General features: G+C 39.6%; 1 protein-coding gene across 1 annotated transcript in view; it reads left to right on the forward strand.

Annotated features, from left to right (window-relative positions):
- The window catches only part of LOC108117613, a 102112-nt gene extending 79627 nt beyond the window's left edge, over positions 1-22485 (forward strand). The window contains exons 4-8 of the mRNA XM_041819625.1: positions 20948-21161; positions 21218-21329; positions 21388-21543; positions 21598-21765; positions 21818-22485. Of these exons, the coding sequence (XP_041675559.1) occupies positions 20955-21161; positions 21218-21329; positions 21388-21543; positions 21598-21765; positions 21818-21846 (672 nt within the window). The 5' untranslated portion in view covers positions 20948-20954 and the 3' untranslated portion in view covers positions 21847-22485. The remainder of the gene's footprint in view (positions 1-20947; positions 21162-21217; positions 21330-21387; positions 21544-21597; positions 21766-21817) is intronic.
- Positions 22486-25951: the final 3466 nt, after the last annotated feature.

Here is a 25951-nt window from a genome sequence, read left to right on the forward strand (position 1 = left end):
TGCACACTGGTCCCAATGCCCAAAATTTTTGCATAAACTAGAAAAATGAAGCTACAGACTTGAAACTTGGCACACTATATAGTTATTATATATGGTCCGGACAAAATTTCGTGTCGATCGGGCCACGCCTTCTTTTCCGCCCCATAGTAACCAATGCACTCTAGTACAAAAATGTACAAAACATCCATGAAAATTGGGCTAATATATCCAATAAATTGTGAATATATATAACATATTTTTACTAAATATCCGCCACCCCCAAATCCCCTCCTCCCCCCTTCCAAACTAAATAATGCATCTTGAACAATTATAATTTATTTAATTACATTTTTAATCATTTTCAACATCTAAATCAAAAGAATAGTTGTCGAAACATTCAAATGTATCCAAGTCATCTTCATCATCATTATCTATAGTAGGGTAACTGTTTAGGAAATCGACATTTGGCGGTGTTAAGAGATCAATAACTTCTTTTGGGTAACTGCTGTGTTTTTTGTTTTGATGTGCTCTTTCCTTTCCTTGTAATACATAGACCTTCAGGTCTGCATTTATCTTTTGCACCTCTAATTTGCCTGTAGCTTGGGTAAATATCACAATTTCTCTTTTTACTTTCCAGTCTAATGCTCATATACTGTTTTTTGGTAAAGCCATTTTCCATCAAAAAATCTAAAGCTTCTTCTGGAGTTAATGGTACCGGCTCAGCATTCGTTGTTGCATCCTCCACGGGCTTCAAGCACGCTTTCTTAGCATGCTAACAGTTGCATGAGCAAGGAGATTGACATCATTATCATTTTCTGCTGAAACTTCGCTAGCTAATTTATGCTTTAATCGAAAACGCCCTTCATCATAGCTTAATCGTGGCCGTCCTCCACTATTGGATTCTTTAATATAGTCTGATGGTTGAAATTTTGCTAAAAAACGTGTCGCAAGAAAACGTTCTTTCTGGGCCTTATATCTTGAAACTACCCGAGAGCATTTTTTTATTCCAGCTTCAACATAAGTAACAAAGTTGCTAATCCTCTTCTTCAAAGGATCCTCTATGTTTTGTTTCAATTTTCCCATGCGATTCTGGAGTACAAAATTATAAAGCCTTTCGGTATCGCGTCCATGTGCCAGCCAATACTCTAGCATTTCTGCATAACCTAAGTCTATGTTGTCTAACAAAAAGTGTTTTTTTGTAAAATGGAGCAAAAACGAGCAAAAAAGGTTTATGTCATCGTATTGTTGATAAATTCAAGAACAAAACTGCGTTAATAGTTTTTGTAAGCCGGCATAAGAAAACCTACTTTTCTTCCACGAAACACGAACAATGCTAGGTTAAAATTGTTAAATATAGCACTTTACAAAAGCACATATACACACAGACACATCACTTTAAACAAATATTGAACTAAACACATAAATTTAACATACCTCCACTAATATTTTCCATTTTACTTTTCGTTAATCAGTTAAGTAGAACCTCCGCAATCTTGTATTAAAATGTGCTATTATTTAGCTCGCCAAAAAGCCAACGTTTTCGATAAACGAACAGCTGACTTTCAGGGCTTCAGAAATTCGCAGGGCTGCAATTTCACCAACGAAATTGCGATTTTTATATGCAACGTTTAATATTCTATTAGAATAAAATGTTTCTTTTTTCCTAACTTAAAAAAAAAAATGGGTTTTTGCAAAAATTTTGGGCATTGGGACCAGTGTGCAATGCGAACTTTTTTTCTAGCCACGCCCACTCTATCGCTCACAAAACAAGTGAAACCAAAAATACAAAAATTTTGGGAACTATAAGAGCTAGCTATTTTTTCTTAAGAATGTGAATTTTGGAGATGCCACTGCAACTCGGCACGAGGTTTCATCAGGCCATGCCCACTTTAACGCTCTATGTAAAGTCCAAAATAAGGGGTAACATCACAAAACAAAAATACAAGTGAACGACGTGCAAAATTACCGATCAGTGGCCAAACTCCACGACAACCGAAAAGTAAACAAGTACAATTATCAAAGGTATCGAATCAACAGTCCCTATCTATGAGATTATAGCTGGAGTTAAAGAAAATGGCTTTAAGGTCAAACAGAAAGTATGCACTTCAAAAACAACTTCATTCACCCAATCTATAAGCTTCAATATCTATTGCAGGAACCCAATAAGTGGAAGGGGCCTGTGCAATGAGCAGTCTGAGTTGCCTGCGGAAATGCACATTAATTTGGGGCCTGCTCTTTAAATAAGGATAACCACTTTACAGTACTATTACGATAAAGCCAAAAATGAAGCTCGATGTATGGGTGCCACACGAATTGACGCAAAAAAACATCTTCGCCCGTATGACGCGCAATTCGGACCTGTACTGCCAACAACTAGACCGCTTGAAGACAGCACTCATGCAGAAGAGGCCATCTTTGTTCAAAGGAGGCCGAATTGTCTTCCACCAGGACAACGCCAGGCCACACACATCTTTAGTGACGTGCCAGAAGCTCCGGGAGCTCGGATGGGAGGTTCTTTTGCATCCACCGTATAGTCCGGATGTCGCACCAAGTGATTACCACCTGTTTCTGTCCATGGCGAACGCGCTTGGTAGTCTGAAGTAGGCCACAAGAGAGTCCTGTGAAAATTGGCTCTGCGAGTTTTTTGCCAATAGGGAAGCGAGCTTCTAAGAGAGGGGCATTATGAAGTTGGCATCTTGTTGGGAACGCGTCATCGGACAAAACGGCGCATATCTGATTTGAATCGCATTATTGTAACCAATTTTATAAACAATTTAAAATTCAATAGAAAATACCGCAAGACTTTTTTGACAACCATCGACCATGACCCCGGGAATTTCTTAAGCGCTGCAGGAACTTATGCACACTGAAAATCTCCTATTGGAGATGGTTTTCTTAAAAATAATTTTCTGGAATGCCAACTGCATTTCACAGAGCAAATCAATTCAATTTAATGGCTATACATTTTATGAAACAAACCATTTTGATATCAAGGCTCTGTAAAAATCCTGCTTTGGTTGGCTGAGACAGTTCACCGGATACCAGCAGTTTATTCCAACATTTGTTTGATGTCAGGTGTGGTTGCTGAAAAGAAGATTCCAACCCGATCCCAGAGTATAATGCGGGCTACTGCGGTATAGAATACGGTCGAGTTACTTATATAGGGTTACAGTGTTTAGTATCAATGCGGCGACGCTTTTCTTTAGTGTTCTAGGGTGGGTGACGGTCCATTCAGTAAGCGAAGAGGGTTTCCCACCGGGGTGGATGAGCTCCCTTCGCTGTTGGTACGTAGGAAGTGGACTGAATAGAGCTTCAAGGTATGCTGGGTTAGCAACAAATCGAAATCAGCCAAGCAGCTACCTAAGAGGTAAGGGGAACCCGTGGGTCTGCTACTTAAGATGTAAGGAAAGATCTGTGGAACTATTAAGTGAGCAATGGGTGCATTGAGCGTATGAATGTCCTGTAGGTCTCTTAAGTGTGAGAGTGTAGATAAGGGGTAGTGAGAAAGTGTATAAGGGCCCTGTAGGTCTCCTCAGTGAGAGAGTGCAGAGAATATATAGAGGCCCTGTGGGTCACCTACGTGAGAGCATGTTTACCTCTAGGCTGAGTCTTGCCAAACAGGCGAAATTTTGGATCCCGAAAATATTGCTAAAAGCGTAGGCATTTGTCCGATGAATACTCCGAAGTAATTGAATTGGACTCTCCCGTGCAAAATGTTCTACAAGCTCAAAATAACTTACCTTTAATTCAATAAAGGAACTTAGGATCCGGTTAACTGGCACCCACTGGTAGCGTGGGTAAACCAACCGCCCCGCTAAAGCCCTTGATTGGAATCCCTCCAAAGAAACACATTTTTGTTTCCCGGTTTTCCCCCTGATATGTCCTAATCGGACAATTTACATTCGAGCTAAACATAATGCCGATATTAGGGTGGAAAATATCACTAAATATAAAAATTCCTACGCCAGGAACGTGGCATCTTTCAAGATTCATGTTCGCCCGATGGCTTTTGAAGATAGCTGTTCGACCAATTTCTGGTCGAACTTCTGTGGGCTCTAAACTCGTTTCTGGGGTGATTAATCTTTCAAACTGAAGACTTAGAATTTATCTCAGTAAAAATTGCATTCTCCATGTTAAAATTGTATATCACATATTCTTATATTCCGTCTAAGTCCGATCCCTTGACGTATGAGCAGCACCTAGCTGCCATTCAGTCTGTCTTCTTAATGTTATTGGACATGGATTAGCTGATGGTGTTGGGTGAATTCAACTTAGCATGGTTCATAAATGATAACACTTTAGCTTTAACACCTAGGTCACATCATGACTTTACTGCTGGTATGTTAGACATGTCACTGGCTCAAAATAATCATTTAGGGAATTTTTTAGGTCGTCTGCTCGATCTCTGTTTCCTCTCTGATACGGACGCCGTATCCATATCCAGGGCTCTACCTCTCACACACCCTGAAGATCCTTATCATCCCACATTAGATCTTGTGATCGATGCTTAAGAACTGGTAGCAATGACAGTTATGTGCATTATATGTTGGCTCGGTCTAACTTTACCGGGCATAATACTCAGTGCTATAAAAACTATTTAGCTCGATATAAAAACAAGTTTGCTTTGGATCCGAAACAGTTCTATAGTTTCGTTAAGACTAAGCGTAAGTCTAAAATCTTTCCGTCTTCGCTATCGTTTGGAAAATCTACTGCAATCACGGATCATGAAATTGCCGATCTTTTTGCTTAGTTTTTTAAACCATTTAGTCACCTTTGTTTTTAGGATATACCCCGGTCTAATCTTATTTCCCCACGCACCTTGTCGGAGTGTGGATCTCCAGAATGTGAAGCTGGTTTTTTCGACAGGTACAGACAGGGTACCAGGCTGTGTGCGTAGATACTGCTACCCTGGCGAAACCCCTTTTTAATTTTTTCAATCTTTCCTTGGAAACGTCCACGTTTCCCAAAATCTGGAAAGAGTCACTTATTATTCCCCTTGATAAGAAAGGAAAAAAGCGGATGCTGAAAATTACAGCATTACTATCAGCAATTGCGAAACTTTTCGAAAAAATTATTGTGCCTCACTTGCAGCACCAGTGCAGATCTGACATATCTTCAGGTATGCGAAACAACGGTCTATCACAACCAATCTTCTGGAATCAACATCCTTCGTGATCACTGGTTTCCAAAATAAACTTCAGACGGATCTCATTTATACTGAGTTTAGTAAAGCAAGTTCTGTCGCCTAAGACCTAAAGCTGCCACTTATACTCTGCATGGTGTAGCTCTGGAAAGAATTAGTGCAGATCCTAGCATCTTACTCGATGCAAAACTTAAGTTTTTCGATACTGAGAACTATAACTGATGCACCGTGGTAAAAAGTGAATGGAAACATTCAAAAAAATTTAAATATTGTATTTGTTATAGGCGAAATCGACAATATAAAAGCAAAAAAATTTAAATATTGTATTTGTTATAGGCGAAATCGACAATATAAAAGCAAAGTATACGATCAAGCTACAGGTTCATCCAAATAGGCTTTCGCGGTCTTTAACCTGCAACACTAGCTATTCACGACTCAGGCGAAGGGATCTTCCCACCCAGCAACAACAGCTAGGGCCGCTCTCCTAAAAAAACTTAATTTTAAATTTATGTATAAAGCTAAGATTTTAATACTTGTCGTCAGTCTCCAAGAGAGAAGATTCTACAAATAAAATACCGTATCAAAAAAGAACTTCATCTATTTTATAACAATAAACTTTACAGCATAGGCCTATAAATTCACTTGTCGGGTTTTCATTCAATTCATCATTAAAATATCCGAACCTCTTTTTATAAACTTTTCCAAAATTTAATTTTTAAGTTTAATTTTTTCATCTGAATAACCGGATTATCAAATTTTTATTCAATGTCACACACGTGAGATGGTTGGATGCGGATCCCTTTCAACAGGGGGAGGATGTTCGGAGCAGCTGTAAAAAAATTGATAAATTTCAAATGTTTTGGGAAAGACAAAAAATGTGAATTGAATTAAACACACGTTAGGCTTAGTTTGCATAACAATAGGTAGTTTATTGCGAAATGACCGGAGCTGCACTAACAACCAAAAAAAAAGCCACGCAAAAACCGAAGGCATTTCTTGCTCTGCTTACAAAACTAGAACAAAAAAAGAGAGCGAGAGCGGATAGAAAACTTCGACAAATAAAGCTTTAAAATTCCGTTCTCATTATTTTCAATATCCTTTGTTTACAAGATTTTATTAAAACATAATAGCATTTAAAATTATTACTGCTGCTGCGAAAATCCGTATTAACGCAACTTTCAAAAAACTTTTCAATTTGATATATAACTAACAACGGCTTGTACATATATATATAAATATATATATATATCTAGCGATGCATTAGATGCAATAGATATCGAATCGATAACACAAAATAATTTTTATAAGCAAAAATCAAAATTGAAAGTTTAGGAACCGGTATACATACATATACACAAAATTTTAGATGTCCCTATTGCCCAAAAGGTGTAATGCAAGCACAAATGCAAAAACTAATTGATGACAAAATAGTTGAGCCATCAGTATCTGCCTATTGCAGGCCACTTTTGATAATAACAAAAAATTACTTCCAAATTCAGACAAATGACAATTATAAATTGACTATTGTCAGATTAATAAAAACCTGAAATTCGATAAAACCAAATGGTAATCGGGTGTAATAATAAAAACCATTGATTGTTATATAATATGTTATATATCGAGAACTTTTTATTCCCGTTACTCGTAGAGTAAAAGGGTACATTAGATTCGTTGAAAATTATGTAACAGGTAGAAGGAAACGTTTCCGACCCTATAAAGTATATATATTCTTGATCAGGATGAATAGCGAAGACGATTGAGCCATGTCCGTATGTCCGTATGAACGCTGAGATAAGTACGTATAATCTTTAGATGGTAGCGTGTATTATAGAGGTACCATTATCCGGCCTCTACCCACCCATACGCCACCAAGGCTCAACAGACGGTTTTCGCATTTTCTAGAAAAGCTGATATCTCTGTAACTAAAAGGGATAGAAAGTTCGGATTAAGCACGTAGGTTTTTATGATGCTCCAAACGCAAAATAATTTTTTCCCATCTAGCCACGCCCACCCTAACGCCCACAAAACCCGGAACACCAAAAATGCAAAAATCCTGGGACCTATAAAAGTTAGAAGGCTAGGCTTAAAAACACGTAGTAAAGTGATCCCACTCCACCTTGCCACAAGTTTTCCCGCCAATTCTAACGCCCACAAACCGCGAAAAACGTTGGCGCTTATAATATTATTATGAATGCCTTCGTTTGACCTGGTGTAACTTATTTCTGTTAATATCTATTGATTTGCCAAAGATTTTTTAAATCGAAAGATTATTTCGCTATTTATGAAGAAAATTAGGTTATAAGGCCTCACATGGGCAGTGACGTCACTATCAGTTACTCAACATACTTTCTCTAAAAATAGGTGGCGCCTTGTGAATTTCCACTAGAAAAATGAATATTTTAAAATTGTGTAAAACAGTAACGGGTAACTTATAGTCGCGGCACTCGACTATAGCGTTTCGTCTTGTTTTTTTTCTGTTTTTCGGGCAGCGCAGCGGCAGAAGTATTATTGCTTGCGCTGCTAGCTGATGACGTCGTTAAACGCGCTGTCGATACAGTTTGCGGTTTTCGTTGTTGTTACGGCTGACGTTGTCAAAGAAATTGCGGTGCGATCTTTGGCTGCAGAGACCTCGATGCTTGCGAGGGGGGAGACCGCGCTCACTACTTTCAGTTAATTCAGTCAGTCACTCAATTCAGTCAAGTTAGGGGTAATTGACCGCGCTTGGGAAGAGCTTTTATTATTTTCGGCAGCTTTAAATAAGAAGTTCTCGTTGTTTCGTTGTACTAAGAGTCTTCTCTCGTCTCTCTTAATTAATAAATTAATCAATTTCAACAATATCGATTTCATCGCTAAAAGCGAACCCGTAGAACACGTACAACAAAACCAGCCCAGCCCAGGCCCAGCTTAGAAGGATGTAAAACAAGTACTCTTCGAACGACAATTAGCCAATTCTTCAGAAATCAACGAAATTAGTTGATAAATACAACTGCATATATAGGACACTGTACTTTACAACCTACGTGACATTTGTTTCTTTATAACTAGTTTTGTTGACTTAAGCATTTTTTTTTGCCTGTAAATTCCTTTAAATTTATTCAATAAAACAAGAGGAAACGCTATAGTCGAGTGCCGCGACTATAAGATACCCGTTACTGTTTTACACAATTTAAAAATATTAATTTTGCTAGTGGAAGTTACCCAAGTGCCACCTATTGTCGGAGAAACCATGTCGAGTAACTGATAGTGACGTCACTGCCCAAGTGAGGCCTTATAACCTAAATTTCTTCATAAGTAGCGAAATAATGTTCCGATTTGAAAAATCTTTGGTAAGTCGATAGATATAAACAGAAATATGTTATACAACGTCAAACGAAGGCATTCATAATATTATTATAGACACCACAGTGTTCCACGGCTTGTAGGCGTTAGAGTGGGCGTGGCCGCATAAAAACTCGGGAAGTTGGAAAGTTGCCGTGGTATTCCTTAAATACGTATTCTTAAGCCTAACTCTCTAGCTCTTTTAGTTGCCGAGATTTTTGTATTTTTGGTTTTTCGGGTATTGTGGGCGTTAGGGTAGGCGTGGCTAGATGGGAAAAATATTCGCATTTGGGGCGTCATAAAAATCGACATGTTTAATCCGAACTTTCTATCACTTATAGTTACCGAGATATCAGGTTTTCTTGAAAATGCGAAAAGCGTCTTTTGAGCTTGGTGGGCGTATGGGTGGGTGTGGCCAGATAATAGTAGCACTTAAAGATGCGCTGGCATCCAAAGCTTATACATACTGAGTTTCAACTTTCTAGCCCTAATAGTTCCAAAGATTTTAGAGATTTTAGTTTTTCGCGATTTGTGGGCGTTCGAGTGGGCGTGGCAGGATGCTGAAATTAACTTGCTCTGTCCCGGACCTCAAGAATCTTCATGCTTAATCTCAATTTTGTATCTGCTAAAGTTCCTGAGATCTCAGCGTTCATACGGACGGACGGACGGACGGACGGACGGACAGACGGACGGACGGACGGACGGACGGACGGACGGATAGACGGACATGGCTCAATCGATTTCGTTATTGATCCTGTCTGTTACATACTTTTCAACGAATCTAATATACCCCTTTACTCTATAAGTAACGGGTATAATCAGACTCAGTCTTGGAGCATTCGTCAACTGTTCATCATTCATAGTCGCAATTAGCAGAAAATGTCTCCGCCGTCTACCTGGGGTCAGTTGCAACACCACCGAGCAGATAGTTTATGTGCTATATGCTAGCAGACATCCTGTGACTAGACGCCCTATCTTCTATCATTTACGATGGCGAATAAACAGTGCGTTTACGATAAGTACTGTAAGCATTTAAAAAAAAACATAATCTGAAGGGAAATGCCTTAGCTTACGGCACTGGTGTAGTCCTATCTCAGAAAGAAAATCCTTTTACAATTGATCTCCCTCAGATACATACGTCGTCAACAAAAGGAAATGGTTGGCCAACATATAGGAATTAGTCTCAAGGATATACTCGTATATATCTACACGGAGTCCAATCAAATTGAAACTGAATGCAATAATTAATATTGGGCAGCCGGTGTGAATTAGTTCCGAAAATTTCCAAATTCACCGAACAGTCCGCCGCTGGCGTAATATATTTTTTCTCAATCACTGTTATTTTTTTACACCGCATAGCTTTCTGTTTTTGTGCGCTCCACTGTGCCAACATATGCGAGTGAAAGGCCAGGGTTTTTAATTCAGCTCTCCGGCTACTTAACAATTAATTTCGAAAATAGTAAGAAATTCAATATCTACGTACGAGCCAAATTTGAATAAATATACATATATATGTAGATCGTCATCAGTTCTTTTCCGAACGAGCACGAATTTTCCGGTACTTGTCCATTTTCAACATCCGCCTACAATCTCAACAAACCTCGTCTCCTTTTGGGTTGTTTTGGTTCCTAAAGTTTTTTTCCACATTCGATTTGTGCCGCACACGACCTTCCTTTCGAAATCCGCTCCGCTAGGTCCCACTAGTTCCTTGTAATCGCAATTCATCCGCGATCTCACCGTTCTCATCACATTAGTGTGACCGGCCACCGCTTCGAACGTGGCACCTATTGCGCAAGTCAGTCGACAAGCGCTGACCAGCGAATTGGATTCTGAGATTGCCCAGAGGAGACGACAAAAGGCCGCGAACGATCCCAGCCATCCGTTTGGACAGATCTCAATCCGCATCTCCGCGGACGCCTCTTTTGAAGCCTAAGGCGACCTGGGCCATTCCAAGGGCAAAGAGTTACGAATCCGTCAATACAATCCCCGGTCCTTCACAGAGGCAGACTCGCTCCGTTGTGAAAATGGCTCAATGTGCGGTGGAAGTGGCGCTGAAAAAGTTCATCGCCACAACAGATCGAATTAGCCAATTTGAGGCTAACATAAATACCCCGGGCGCCCCAGAAACGGAAATAGGCTCCCAATACATGTGCGAAGTCCATTGTGATCAAATGCGGGCACTCTGGGAGAAGGTGGAGAAATGCTATGAGAGCTGCTCCGATTTGCTAGCCGTGTCCGACGGCAATGCAGCCACCTCAACAGTGCTGGAATCGAAGTACAGCTACTGCGTCTATTCTAGGTGTATTGCCCAGCTTCGGGAGAAAATTGCCTCCATATCCACTCAGGCTTCCGTCAATGTCCACACGCCCGCGTCTACAGGCTGCCGGTTACCTCCAGTGGATACCGAGGTCTTTGCGGGTGATTATCTTCGGTGGCCCACCTTCAGAGACTTGTTTACGGCCATTTACATCCAAAACTCGCGGCTCACCCCGGTAGAGAAGTTGTTCCACTTGCTGTCCAAAACAAGTCAGAGTTGTCTGACAGCCCTAGAAATGTCGGCCATCAATGTTGAGGCTTGGGACTGTCTCCTGGTATTTATGTTTTCCTCAAAGCTCCCCAAAGCCACACTTTTTATGTGGGAGCAATCCGTACATAATAAGGCCGAAATTCCAACATGGAAGGAATTAGATAACTTCCTGACAAAGCGCCATCGCACTCTGGAGGCCATCGACGACGTCAGGCCTAGTGGCTCCGGGTAATTTCCGCCAAGGTCGGGACTTCCTACTGCCCCTGCTCGGAGGCTCAATTCATACGAGACTCGAGTGGTTCCGGGCCAAAAGGGCTGCGATCTCTGTTCGAGGGAGAATATATTCGCTTATTTCCGCGTTTCCTAGAAATGGACGTAAATGGGCGCTCTGAAGGAAGGGGAAGCAGTAATGTTTGAACTGTTTTTCCCGAGGGCACCAGCAGCGAGACTGCACGAGCGCCCATACCTGCTTCACATGCCACAGCCGACACCACACCCTCCTGCACCGCGGCAATCCGTTCGCTACCGCTCCAAGTCCGCCTAATCCAGAAGCCAGAAGCACAAACGGCTCAGAGGATCAGTCGGATGAGCAGGTGTGTTTCGCTTCCGGGTCACGAGCCGTCCTACTGGGCACGGCCCTTATCAACGTGTGCCATTTGGGGTGCAGCTTCTAGGCACGAGCACTGATAGACTCAGGATCCGAAGCGCCTTTTATAACGGACCGACTGTTTAACCTTGTAAAGCTTCCCTTCAAGACGATTCAAGCCCAAGTGTCCGGTCTTAATCAGACCATTTCCGCGCAGTCTACTAAATTGTGCCATTTCTTCATTCGGTCGCCGTCTAGACACACGAGTTGCCCGTAGCCTCGGTGACTCACTGGATCAGCTCCTTACCAAGTTTTGAGAGGTGGAAGATGTGCCCACACAGATCAGTTGGGAATCGGATTCAGTTTGCTAGCACAATTTTGCACAGACGACGAGAAGAGACGAGTGTGGCAAGTACGTTGTGACGCTCCCCTTACGCGACCCCGGTGGCCCAGTTCCGCCAGTCATATTCAGCACGATGTCGTCACGTCCACGCAGCGCCCAGTCACTGGAGAGCAGATGTGGGATCCATCCTTTGAAGCGGCTCCGGGCGGTTCTCGTGAACCGGTATTGCTCCAGCTGCCTGGCTCACGAGCACTCCGACGGATCGTGTCGGCGTGGGGACTGCTGTAGAACGTGTGGTCAGGATCACTACTCGCTGCTGCACCTCGTGAAGAAGTCGCTGGCTCGGCGCCAGCACCGGTCACGGAGTGCGGGAGACAGTACACGGGGTGTCTCAGCTGGCGCTTGGCCGTCGTCCGCCAACTCCTGACGCGGTTCAGTTGCTTCTCGGCCTTCGTCCGCCACTTTCCGGCACTCACAAGCCGATCCACGGCCATCGACTTCCCGGCGCTCGTCGGCAGCTCCTCGGCATTCTTCCGCCACTGGCCGGCAGGGCTCAGGTGCTCCACGGCCTTCGTTCGCCTTTCATCGGGTGCCGTCCACCGCTCGTCCGCCCGCGACATCCGCGCCTAGGCAATTTTCCGCCTCTCGTCAAGGCCCCCTGCAGGACGCGGCCGCTGCGCCCAGCGCAGCGGAACAGCGTCAACGTGTTGCCGACCGCGCTAGTGCGCATTGACACCGGGACCCGGATCTTCGACACGGGGGCGCTTATCGACACGTGTACGCCCTCAAGCAGCATCGACGCATCGCTAGCGGCGTGTTTTCGTCTGCCCACTACCAGCGTGGGGGACGAACAAGTTTGTTCGGCCACCGTGGGTTCAAAACGGATGATAGCGTTCGGCTGGAGGTCGTTTTCAAAATCGAGCCTCACGTGCGCGTTCATACGCCATCTCGAGAGCTGAGCGAGGCGGTGCGTGCCCACTTCCGAAGCGTGACATTGGCGGATTAGCGGTCCTATATGCCAGCGACGATCTCCGTTGTCCTGGGCGTGGATATGTACCCGAGTATCATGCAGCCGGGCTTCCTGAAGATCCAGGACGGGCTGCCGGTGGCCCAGAGCACCGTTTTTGGATGGGCCGTGTCCGGAGCCTGTCACCAACCGTAGCGACAAGGGAGCGTTTGCAACCCGAGTGATTGCAAGGGGGCGGCATGTTTAGGTGGGGGCCGTTGTGCCGCCGCTTATCTGAGCCTAATAGCGCATCCACGCTACACAGCGCATCCGCGCTGAAGAGCGCACCCGCGCTCGCCCTTCTTTGCACAATCTTGCACTCTCTCTCTCTCGGGTCCAACTGCAGCGGTCGGCCGTCGGCGATCGTCCGCTCTGGCGGTAGCGGCTTTTTCTTATGTTAAGCAAGGTTAAGTTAGTTCCATGTATGCAGCAGAATAAAGCTGACGGCCCTACTCCACGACGCCCCTGACTTCTTCTTATCTACAACCACTGGAATCTTTTTCGCGGCCCCCCACAAGTATAAATACCGAAGACGACTAAGCCATGTCAGTCTGTCCGTCCGCCCATCCGTTTGTCCGTCTGTCCGTATCAACGCTGAGATCTCCGGAACTATAAGAGATACAAAGATTAAGCATGAAGATTCTTGAGGTCCCTACGCAGCGCAAGTTTATTTCAGTATTTTGCCACTCCCACTCTAACACCCACAAATAGCGGAAAAGTAAAATCGCTACTAGAGCTAGAAAGTTGAAATTAAGTATGCATAGTCGTGAAATATCAGCGCACCTTATGGTGGTACCATTACCCGACCACGCCCACTCTTACTCCCACCGAGCACATTCTACTTCTGTAGAAAGGCTCATATCCCGTTAACTATAAGAGATGGAAATTTGGGATTAAACATGTAGTTTCTAACAAAGCCCCAAAACCCTCTGGCCTCGCCCTCTCTTACGCCCACAGAATCCGGAAAACCGAAAATGCAAAAATATCGGTACTTAGACGACCTAGAAAGTTAGGATCAACCATTCATATTCTTGAGATGACACCGCAGCTCGGTGTGGTATTTTCATCTAGCCAAGCCTACTATAACACCTCAAAAGCCGAAAAACTAAAATCACTGATATTTCAGGAACTAAAAGAGTTACAAAGTTGGCATGAATCTTCAGATGCTAACGCATCTCAAGGTGGAACCATAATCTTTCTATTGATTTACCAAAACATGAAAATCGGAGCATTATTTTCAAATTGATTACCTTATTTACATAGATTAAATTTCAAACATCTAAGAAAGGGGAACACGCAATGACGTCAGAGACAGTCGATGCTGTAGGTATTATATTTTGGTATTATATTTTATGGCATACGAGGTTTAAAATGCAAATGCAAGTGACCAGTTCAAAGTTTAAAAAAAAATTTTATTTTTTTCATTATTACACCCGTTACTCGTAGAGTAAAAGGGTATATTAGATTCGTTGAAAAGTATGTAACAGGTAGAAGTAAGCGTTTCCGACCCTATAAAGTATATATATTTTTTATAAGTATCAATAGCGAAGACGATTGAGCGGGCACGGCTTGCCCGTCCGAATGCGAATTCTTTTTTTCCCATCTAGCCACGCCCACCCCAACGGCCACAAGACCCGGAAAACCAAAAACGCTAAAATCTCGGGACCTATAAGGGCTAGAAAGTTAGGCTTAAGACTTGGCACGAGTTTTCATCCGGCCATCTCCCACTCTAGCGCCCGCAAGCCGCGGAAAACTATGGCGTCTGTAATATAATATTATTATGATATCTAATCGTTAATATCTATCGATTTACCCAAGATATTCTAAATCGGAACATTATTTCGTTTTTATGAAAAAATTTAAGCTATTACAACATCCTTTCTCGGACAATAGGTGGCGCCTTGTGAATTTCCACTAGCAAAATGAATATTTTAAAATTGTGTAAAACAGTAACGGGTATCTTATACGACTATAACGTTTCATTTTGTTGTACCCGTTACTCGTAGAGTAAAAGGGTATACTAGATTCATTGAAAAGTATGTAACCTATAGAAGGAAGCGTTTTCGACCCTATAAAGTATAAATATTCTTGATCTGGATCAATAACGAAGACGATTGAGCCATGTCCGTCTGTCCGTCCGTATGAACGCTGAGATCTCAGGAACTATAGCATATACAAAGTTGAAATTAAACATGAAGATTTTTGAGGTCCCGCGACAGCTCAAGTTAATTTCAGCATCCTGCCACGCCCACTGTAACGCGCCAAAAACGAGGAAACCCAAAAATTCGAAAATTTTGGGAGCTATAAGAGCTAGAAAGTTAAAGTTCGAGGTGATTTTTCATCTGGCCATGTCGACTCTAATTTCCACAAGCCGCGTAAAAAAGTAGCTTTAAAAATATTCAAATGTATGTCTTCGTTTACCTTGTATAATATTGCTTATTAATTTCTATTGATTTACCGAAACATGAAAATCGGAGCATTATTCTCCAATTGATTACCTTATTTACATAGATTAAATTTCAAACATCTAAGAAAGGGGAACACGCAATGACGTCAGAGACAGTCGATGCTGTAGGTATTATATTTTGGTATTATATTTTATGGCATACGAGGTTAAAAATGCAAATGCAAGTGACCAGTTCAAAGTTTAAAAAAAAATTTTATTTTTTTCATTATTACACCCGTTACTCGTAGAGTAAAAGGGTATATTAGATTCGTTGAAAAGTATATAACAGGTAGAAGTAAGCGTTTCCGACCCTATAAAGTATATATATTTTTGATAAGTATCAATAGCGAAGACGATTGAGCGGGCACGGCTTTGCCCGGAATTTTTTTTCCGATCTTGCCACGCCCACCCTAACGACCGCAAGACCCGGAAAACCAAAAACGCTAAAATCTCGGGACCTATAAGGGCTAGAAAGTTAGGCTTAAGACTTGGCACGAGTTTTCATCCGGCCACGCCCACTCTAGCGCCCACAAGCCGCGGAAAACTGTGGCGTCTGTTATATAATATTATTATGATATCTAATTGATAATATATATCGATTTACCCAAGATTTTCTAAATCGAAACATTATTTAAATTTAAATTATAACAATATGCTTTCTCGGACAATAGGTGGCGCCTTGTGAATTTCCACTAGCACAATGAACATTTTAAAACTGTGTAAAACAGTAACGGGTATCTTATATGACTATAACGTTTCATCTTGTTATACCCGTTACTCGTAGAGTAAAAGGGTATACTAGATTCGTTGAAAAGTATGTAACAGATAAAAGGAAGCGTTTCCGGCCCTATTAAGTATATATATTCTCGATCAGGATCAATAACGAAGTCGATTGAGCCATGTCCGTCTATCCGTCCGTTCGTCCGTATGAACGCTGAGATCTCAGGAACTATAGCAGAAACAAAATTGAGATTAAGCATGAAGATTCTTGATTCTGCCACGCCCACTCGAACGCCCACAAATCGCGAAAAACTAAAATGTCTAAAATCTTGGGAGCTATTAGAGCTAGAAAGTTGAAACTCAGTATATATGAGCTCTGGGTGCCAGCGCATCCTTAAGTGCTACTATTATCTGGCCACACCCACCCATACGCCCACCAAGCTCCAAAGACGCTTTTCGCATTTTTAAGAAAACCTGATATCTCGGTAACTATAAGTGATAGAAAGTTCGGATTAAACATGTCGATTTTTATGACGCCCCAAATGAGAATTTTTTTCCCATCTAGCCACGCCTACCCTAACGCCCACAATACCCGAAAAACCAAAAATGCAAAAACTCGGGAACTAAAAGAGCTAGAAAGTTAGGCTTAAGAATACGTATTTAAGGAATACCACTGCAACTTTCCAACTTCCCGAGTTTTTATCCGGCCACGCCCACTCTAATGCCTACAAACCGCGGAACACTGCGGCGTCTATAATAATATTATGAATGCCTTCGTTTGTATAACTTATTTCTGTTTATATCTATCGATTTACTAAAGATTTTTCAAATCGGAACACTATTTCGCTACTTATGAAGAAATTTAGGTTATAAGGCCTCACATGGGCAGTGACTTCACTATCAGTTACTCGACATGTTTTCTCCGACAATAGGTGGCGCTTGGGTAACTTCCACTAGCAAAATTAATATTTTTAAATTGTGTAAAACCGTCGCGGCACTCGACTATAGCGTTTCCTCTTGTTTTTTCTTTTAATAGTGCGACAAAAAAAGCATCAATATATTTTATGTATATTTTTTTATAAAATTGAAATATGTTGTTTTTAAAACAGTTTTTATTTTTATTGCAATTCAAGTTTTTTTTAAAGAATTCTTCTAAAAAATTCCTCGTTTGCGAAGACCCACTGGCTCTCAACGGGCTAGGCAACAGTTCTTAAGAAATAGGGAAAATGAGAAGTATGCAGAATGGAGAGGATAGGAAATATAATTTTAGCGCAGACAGAGCGAAGATTCCTTAGCCAGATATGCTGAGGATGGCGTTAATACTGCATCTGGTAGATGAACGCGAATTAATCTTTCCGGTCATGCAATCGAGCAAGTAGCCCATACTCTCCGCCATAGTGTAAGGCGGCAAAATATCGAGTCTAAGACTATGGCTCAGGCTCAAAATACTTCGAACCATGGGAAAAGGCGCTTGTATTTCGTTTTTCGTGCGAATGAAGAAGCAGCGTATACTCGCATTCGTTTCCAAACACGACTTAATAGCAAGTCCTGGGCTTTGGATCAAGCGCAAGGGAAAGGCACTTGGACACTATTCCTCGTGGCAGAAGCACATACCCTGCGACGATTACAGGTCAGGTATACTCGAGAACGCTTGCTAGAAAGAGAGTGGGATAGGGTTAGGAGAGCTACAGTTAGAAGGAGCAAGCAAGAAATACACTAGCTCGACGAAGTTCACGTATAGATGCCCGATAACTACTATCTATCTATTAGAACAACTATCGATGCCATTAGAAATATAAGTCAAAGAGTTAGTCGGTATAGAAGCCTTAGTGAAAATAGAGAAGCGGAAAACTTTCCGAATTTGATCCGAAGTCAGGAGATAAGATAAAATAGCTGCTCACATAGCTCACATGTACATTCAGTAGGAAAGTAAAGCTTGGCCCAGATCAGATTTGTTTTCGTTGCATTGGATTGTGGTTCCCTAAGCAAATAAGTAAGCTATCGAAAATCTACTTGAACGAACATTGCGAGTTGAGGCTAAGGTTGTTCAGCTCCACCTTAAGCGAAGAATGGAAAATGGTCATGATTTCATGGCTAAGACTATAAGGCCTTTTAAAATTTCAGAAGCTATTAAATATTTAGTTAGTTCAGAGCTTTAAAGAAGACACAATGTGTCAGTTAAGGCCTCTCGATGTGGTTCCCGATGAAGATTCTGAAGACATTACTGGCGTAAAAATACCATACGGCACCCATCGCGCGACAGCTTTCTCATGCCCAAAATTTCATGCAGGATATGACCTACGCGGTCTTTTGAGATGCCTTCAATCGGAGGTCTGCAAATACGATATCGTGGACTTATCCTCCGTGGTAGCCGTTTTCGGGCCACCTGGGCGTGGATCATCAGAAACGTACTAAGTACTAAGTACTTAACGGACCACCCTCGTAGGTATCGTGATGTTCTTAAACAAATGAAGAGACCTGAGGGTATCTTCGGCATTAATTTCGTTACTACCTAGTATTGGCGGGTTGAGTTTTAACAGAGAGGTTCACCTCATATACACGGCATGTTTTGGTTAAAAGACGCCCCTAAAATAGATTTGAACAATGAGAAGTCTATATCTAATGTTATAGCTTTCATTGATCAGTTTGTGACTGTGGATTCCACAAACACGGATTTGGCTCAGTGTATTGAACACCAAAAGCACAAGCGTGGACAATCTGTTTGTCCATTCGGTATTCCATACCCTTCAATGCCCCGAACGGAAATACTTAAGCCACTTCCGGAAGAAACTCAAAAACTTTTTCTTTATCGCGAAAACTTCAAAATTCTAACCTTTCTTCTTTTCAATCAAACTGATGATTACCCATTTTAGCATTTTTTAAAATTGACCAGGATCAAGTGAGCCCCAGTTACGAGGACTATATATCCTATTAGGTCTAGTTTGAAAAAACCACACATTTTTCTGAAGAGAACATTTGCAGAAATTGAAGTAAAGGCATATAATAAGCACATTCCTTCTATGCAAAGGGCAAATATGGATATTCAGTTCAATTTGGACCCTTTTGCTTGCTGTAGCTATATTATTAAGTATTTTTAAAAATCTCAAAGAATCTCTTCAAAATGATAATACGCGAAGCAGGCAATGAAAATAAAGGAGGCAATTCAAGCGTTCATGATGGCCTGTGTTTAGCCGATTTTGCTGCAAATTATGAGTTTTGTAAAAGTTATGCCCCTCGCTCCTTGGAGAGCAGTTTTATACTTTTTATGAAGAGGCTATAAAAGCCATTTTATAAAAGTATAATCCGATAGACAGTTTAGAAGACGCGCTTAGAAGGCCCATGGAGAAAGCCAAAATCGATGAGGAGTTTAGGGCCCTGGCGTTTCCAGAAATATCATCTCAAATTAATGTCTTAAACTTAAACAACAATGTTTCAGATGTAGAACCGGATAGCAATATCTGAGTTATAAAGCTCCCGCCAATTATTTCACCTGAAAATATAGCAACCTTAGATCCCTTTATTTTAGAAAAAAACTTACCTAACTCATGTTTTGCATAATGCAAAAAAAATCTGTATTTTACGAGCTTGTAGGAGGCGGAGCTCGAAAAGAGTGGACTTATATCGACTTTATTTCAATCTCTTTTTAAGGAGTATAGTAGTATAGTAGGATGCGATCCATCTTCGGTTAAGATTTTATTATTCAACAGGCCACAGGAATCGGAGGCTCCACCCTTCATTCCATGTTCTCTCTCCCTGTAAATCAGGCTGGGTCCGCATTTAGGAACTTAAGTCCAGTTTCATTAAATACCCTGCGTTCAAGATTTATTGATCTTAAAATACTTTTACTTTTCTCATTTGGATTTTCGCCTAAAGAAAATTTTTTCTAATGTGCAAACTCCTTTCGGGGGTATTTCGGTTAACGTGTTCATGCAGTGCTATATTTGGATCTTATTTTTGAAGTCCTTTTAGGTTTTTTGAACCCGTCCTAAGATATTAGTTTACTTAGATCCCATGTTTCCGATGAAAGTCGAGTTTTAAATGACGCCATTCATCTTTTTTCCAATAACACAGCCACAAGTGCAGAAGGACTATATGTTGTGGGACCTTTTGAACCCCCCACAGGAGCTCCGATTGCTTACATAATAGTTTGAACCTTTACGCTTTTACCCATAATATGGAAAGCTCGCACTGTCACATTAGTGATGTATGTTCCGATCAGCTAATGCTTAAATCTTCACTTTTGTGCTTCGTTGAGACGTCAACATACTCAAATGAAGCCTATGAAATTCCTGGCTTTACAACAGTAGAGAGAATAGATTGCCAGTCAGCTAGTAGAGCTCGACCAAAAAGTGGCATTCTCTTATTTATTCGTAACGAACTTTTTAAGAATGTTAGTTTTTGCACAAGCGGTCGCTTTCTTTCTAATGTTTCAAATTAAGCCTCTCATGTGTTCGAGTTTGTAATCTTTAAATTGATAATATATTAAAACAAAAAAAAAAACAAAAATTTGTTTAAAACATCTACTGGGGTGGTCCAACTTGTATCAATATTGAAAACTCAAAACTACTGCTAATTTCAGTTTGAACGACTACGTTGCAAAGTAACGTCCTCCACGTGTTGTTCCCAGGATACCGATTTGAACACTATAGTCGGGAACTAATTCAAAAGGCATATGTGAGAGCGTATTCATTTAATAAACAGTGAGTCGCGGCACTCGACTATGGCGGTCACTTATTGTTGTCTATATAATTTTATTTAAAGAAACGTGTGCGGGTCACTATAAACTTTTCCAAAATATTTTCCGAGAACCTCGAGAACTATAAAGGGAATTTTAATTTGTTAATCATACCCAACATATAACAAAAATATTCTTTGGTAGGACTACAATGCATTCAGTAGGCATACATTCCGCAATGGCGATTAAGAGGCAACGGAAACGACGAGATGAACAAAAACGAGCACGAGAAAGGCGCTATAGCACACAAAGTTCTGAGAGCGGCGAAACGTATCATTCACCAGCGGGATCAGTGAAACGCAAATACCACCACTCTCATCTTTCGGCTAATGCCGGTACTGGAATGCTTGACAGCCAGGTCCTAGCTTTGAAATATTAAAAATGAATCAACAAATTAATTTGGTTTTTCTATAGGTCGTTACTAGTATTGGAATGTTGCATATTGGTATTGTGTTCGTTGTGTTTGGATTTTTTCTATGCGGGGCTGGTATTATTCCAGATGAAACTATGTCTTGGAATGTATTTAGTAAGAAGCTTTAATCTATTATCCGTATTTCACTGGTTTCAGCTAACCGATTTTTTAGGTTCTAGCTCAGCTTGGTGGAATGAAGTCACATGCACGGGTTTGTTTTCCCTCGGCTTGGGACTATTTTTACTAATTTTAAATTGTCTTATAAGTCGAAAGGAGGAGGAGGATCTGGAGGACTACGTGCAGCGTCAGCTGACTCGATCTCGTTCTGGTAATACCTGCTTATTTAATAAGAATTCTTACAAACTAAATAAATGTTTTTTAGGACACCGACTTGAGCGAGATGTTGAAACTGGTGTATTGACTACGCGTCATGCTCGAAAAGCTGTGGCCTTACAAAAAAGCGGACGTAACAGCTATCAAACAGATGTAGCGGTTGTTCATTGCGTATCTACTGAAAATATTTGCAACGGGCCGATATCTGGACATGATGGTAAAATACAGTGCGCTATCTCAGTGAAAGCAGTTATTAAACATATTTTTAGGTTTAAACAGCTCTGATCTTTTTTCTTGAAAAATTGTGGAGGAGGAGACTTCTTATTTAAATGACTGCAATTCCGGAATATCTCCAATTGAAGTAGAAAATGATACAAAACTGCTTTTAAGAAAAGGAACTATAAATGATGCAATCAATACAACACGAATATAAAAATCATCTCTCTTGAAATATTGTAAATTCGGGTAATTAATATATTAAATGCTTTTTAAATAATATATAAACTGTAAATCAATCTGTAAATTATTTTAAAAAAATACTATTTTACTAAGCTTCAAACAGGTATTTAATTGAGGGTAAAATTATTATTGAACTTATAATTTTCTATGCAAATAGGTCTATTAATATTAATTTGCACAAATTAGATCTACACAAAGTGCACATGGATGTAATTTAAACTGATCAACACTTTAATTTGTTAGGCCACGATTTATTGAAATTCATTGATAGTTGGGACAATCGAGCTCATTTTTTAATGCGTTTGCCCAAAAAATATGTATAGAAATAATTTTAAAAGAAAAAATTACCTATTTAAGGTATCCCTTCCTGACTGATTTTAAATTTTATTATAGACCTTTGTATTTCGATCTTTATAAAGGCGTCTTTGCACAGTAAAGATTTTCATGTGATTATATAATAAAAACATTAAAATTTGTATTCTATTAAAAATATTATATTATATATATATATATATATATATTATTATATATATTATATATATTTCTGATAATATTTGCCCGAAGTAACATTTTTTATCATTTTCCACCAGACGATGCGAGACTCTGAGAAAGCTTTATTTAAATGTTAAAGGTAATAAAACTTCTAAAATTGTAAAATCAGTGGTGCAGTGTAAGAGCTACAGACAAGAATTATATTATAAGTTACCCTGATTAAGGTAAGTTTAGTGACGATTACGCGACTATATTGTAAAACTGTCTAAAAAAAACAATCGTACAATATATAAAAATTTTCTACGTTTTTCCAGATACAAACGTTAATCTCGCTAGAAACGATTAATCACTTTAAAAACTGAGATAATCATTTTCTTTGGCCTCGAAAGGAACAGATTGCTTACTGTTCACATTTCATTGCAACGATTTTTAAAAAAACTAAATGTAAAATATAGAAAATTATATACATTTTTATGAGAAATCTATGTAATGTGACCTTCCATTTCATAGCTCACTTTTAATACTACACGTTCATAACAGTATTATGTAATAAAAATTTGAAAAAATTATACCGAAATATTTATTATTTATATTGAAGTTAATTGCAGAAGAAAAAGTCGGGCGAGGAAACCCTATAAATGAATTTTAAGATCTATGGCTGAATTTCTGACAAGTTTTATTAGCTTTAAGAATTAAATTCAGTTTATTTTCATATTCCAAAAGATAACGAGCGAATAAAAACGTGCCGAAGGCAATGGATATTCGTTACAAATATGTATTATTAAGCATAATCCTAGGATTTACAAGGAAAACTAAGCAATTTCGGTATGTGATTGGTGGAATCTTTTCGAACACTTAACGGTCTATCTTGAATCTAAATTAGGTCTGACAAACACTTTTCACAAACAAGTAATTTTACCAAAAAAAGTCATTGCCTTTATAATTGTTGATATTTGCTGATAGTTTAATTTCAGCTTTGATTTTAAAGAACGTACGATCAAGCGACATAGTATGAATAAAATAACATGTGAATTTAGAATACCACTATAAGACATTCCGCTTCACTTAAGAAAATTCATATTTAACAGATTGGAAATTCACTATCAATATCTGACTGTAAGTCAAAACTCGAATGTTTATCTTAAGCTTATCTGTGAGCAAATATTAAAATCACATTACATTGGCATTTATCATTAAATCTTATGTATGTCATCTTATGATACATAGAGGATTATTGATAAATAACATAAATAACCAAAGTACCAAACGACTATATAGCAGCACTCCAGAAGAAACGTATATCATTTTGGATACGGAATTTTTGAATGCAACTCTTTGATTTCTTTTTATTAGGTAAATGCAAGTTAATAAATTGTTTGTAAACCCCATTTGATCCAATTTAAGAAGAAGAGTAGATTGACCATACTAAAATCCGTGTTAATAATTATTAAATACAATCGATTAATGTTGGTCAATATTAGATATTTATGGACAGAACTTATTTATTGTTATCTATCTATCCATATATATATAAATAAATATTATCGTGTATACCTGATATAGAATCGTAAACGGCTGGACCGACTTTAATGATATGATTTGTACGTGTTCAAGGGGGCTCCGGGTGTGCAAGGAAAGCAAGGAAAATTGAAAATTTAGAAAATTAATATGCATGACATATGGCAACAATATTAGTTAAAAGGTGCCAGAGCTCATCAGATGTGCCATTAGGTGATGCATTGCATTTTTATAGTTGGCAGTTCTAGCTCTTAACAAGTGAGTGAGTTTCCACATCGCTCTAGGAATGAAACTGGCAGCCCTTTTTTAAAGATTTAAATTAGAAATTTTGTTATTTTTTTTGCAGGTTTTTTAAATTAAAATGTTCCTTATTAATTATTGTTTACAAAAATATTAATTTATTAATAATATATAATATTTTATAATAAACCCTTATTGTTTTAAAAATTAAATCAAAATATAGGCCTTACGTATGAAAAACTAAAAATTTTTAGAACAAAATCACTATGAAAGGTATTAAGCAAAAAAAAAGTCTTATATTTAGTTAGTAAATGCATGCTTAATTAATTATTATACATATACTATTATTATTATTATTATTTATTTTATTAAAAAAAAAATTTAGTCAGTAAAATAATAAATTATTATTAACAAAAATTGATAAAATATTTAAACAAAAATTTGTTTAAAACATCTACTGGGGTGGTCCAATTTGTATCAAGATTGAAAACTCAAAACCACTACTTATTTCAGTTGGAACGACCACGTTGCAAAGTAACGTCCTCCACGTGTTGTTCCCAGGATACCGATTTGAACATTATAATCGGGAACTAAATCGAAAAGCATATGTGAGAGCATATTTATTTAATAAACAGGTAGGGTATCTTATAGTCGCGGCACTCGACTATGGCGGTATCTTGTTGTTGTCTCTATAATTTTATTTAAAGAAACGTGTTCTCCGAGAACCTCGACTATAAAGGGAATTTTAATTTGTTAATCATACCCAACATATAACAAAAATATTCTTTGGTAGGACTACAATGCATTCAGTAGGCATACATTCCGTAATGGCGATTAAGAGGCAACGGAAACGACGAGATGAACAAAAACGAGCACGAGAAAGGCGCTATAGCACACAAAGTTCTGAGAGCGGCGAAACGTATCATTCACCAGCGGGATCAGTGAAACGCAAATACCACCACTCCCATCTTTCGGCTAATGCCGGTACTGGAAGGCTTGACAGTCAGGTCCTAGCTTGGAAATATTAAAAATGGATCAACAAATTAATTTGGTTTTTCTATAGGTCGTTACTAGTATTGGAATGTTGCATATTGGTATTGTATTTGTTGTGTTTGGATTTTTTCTGTGCGGGGCTGGTATTATTCCAGATGAAACTATGTCTTGGAATGTATTTAGTAAGAAGCTTTAATCTATTATCCGTATTTCACTGGTTTCAGCTAACCGATTTTTTAGGTTCTAGCTCAGCTTGGTGGGATGAAGTCACATGCACTGGTTTGTTTTCCCTCGGCTTGGGACTATTTTTACTAATTATACCCGTAACTCGTAGAGTAAAAGGGTATACTAGATTTGTTGAAAAGTATGTAACAGATGGAAGGAAGCGTTTCCGACTCTATAAAGAATATATATTCTTGATCAGGATCAATAGCGAAGTCGATTGAGCCATGTCCGTCTGTCCGTCCGTCCGTACGTATGAACGCTGAGATTTCAGGAACTATAGCAAACACAAAGTTGAGATTAAGCATGAAGATTCTTGAGGTCCAGGCGCAAGTTTATTTCAGCATCCTGCCACGCCCACTCTAACGCCCACAAATCGTGAAAAACTAATATCGCTAAAATCTCGGGAACTATTAAAGCTGAAAGTTGAATCGACTTATCGACTTATTGAACTTATAATTTTCTATGCAAATAGGTCT

Source organism: Drosophila eugracilis, unplaced genomic scaffold (genome assembly GCF_018153835.1).
Source record: "Drosophila eugracilis isolate 14026-0451.02 unplaced genomic scaffold, ASM1815383v1 contig_894, whole genome shotgun sequence".
Classification (NCBI taxonomy): domain Eukaryota; kingdom Metazoa; phylum Arthropoda; class Insecta; order Diptera; family Drosophilidae; genus Drosophila; species Drosophila eugracilis.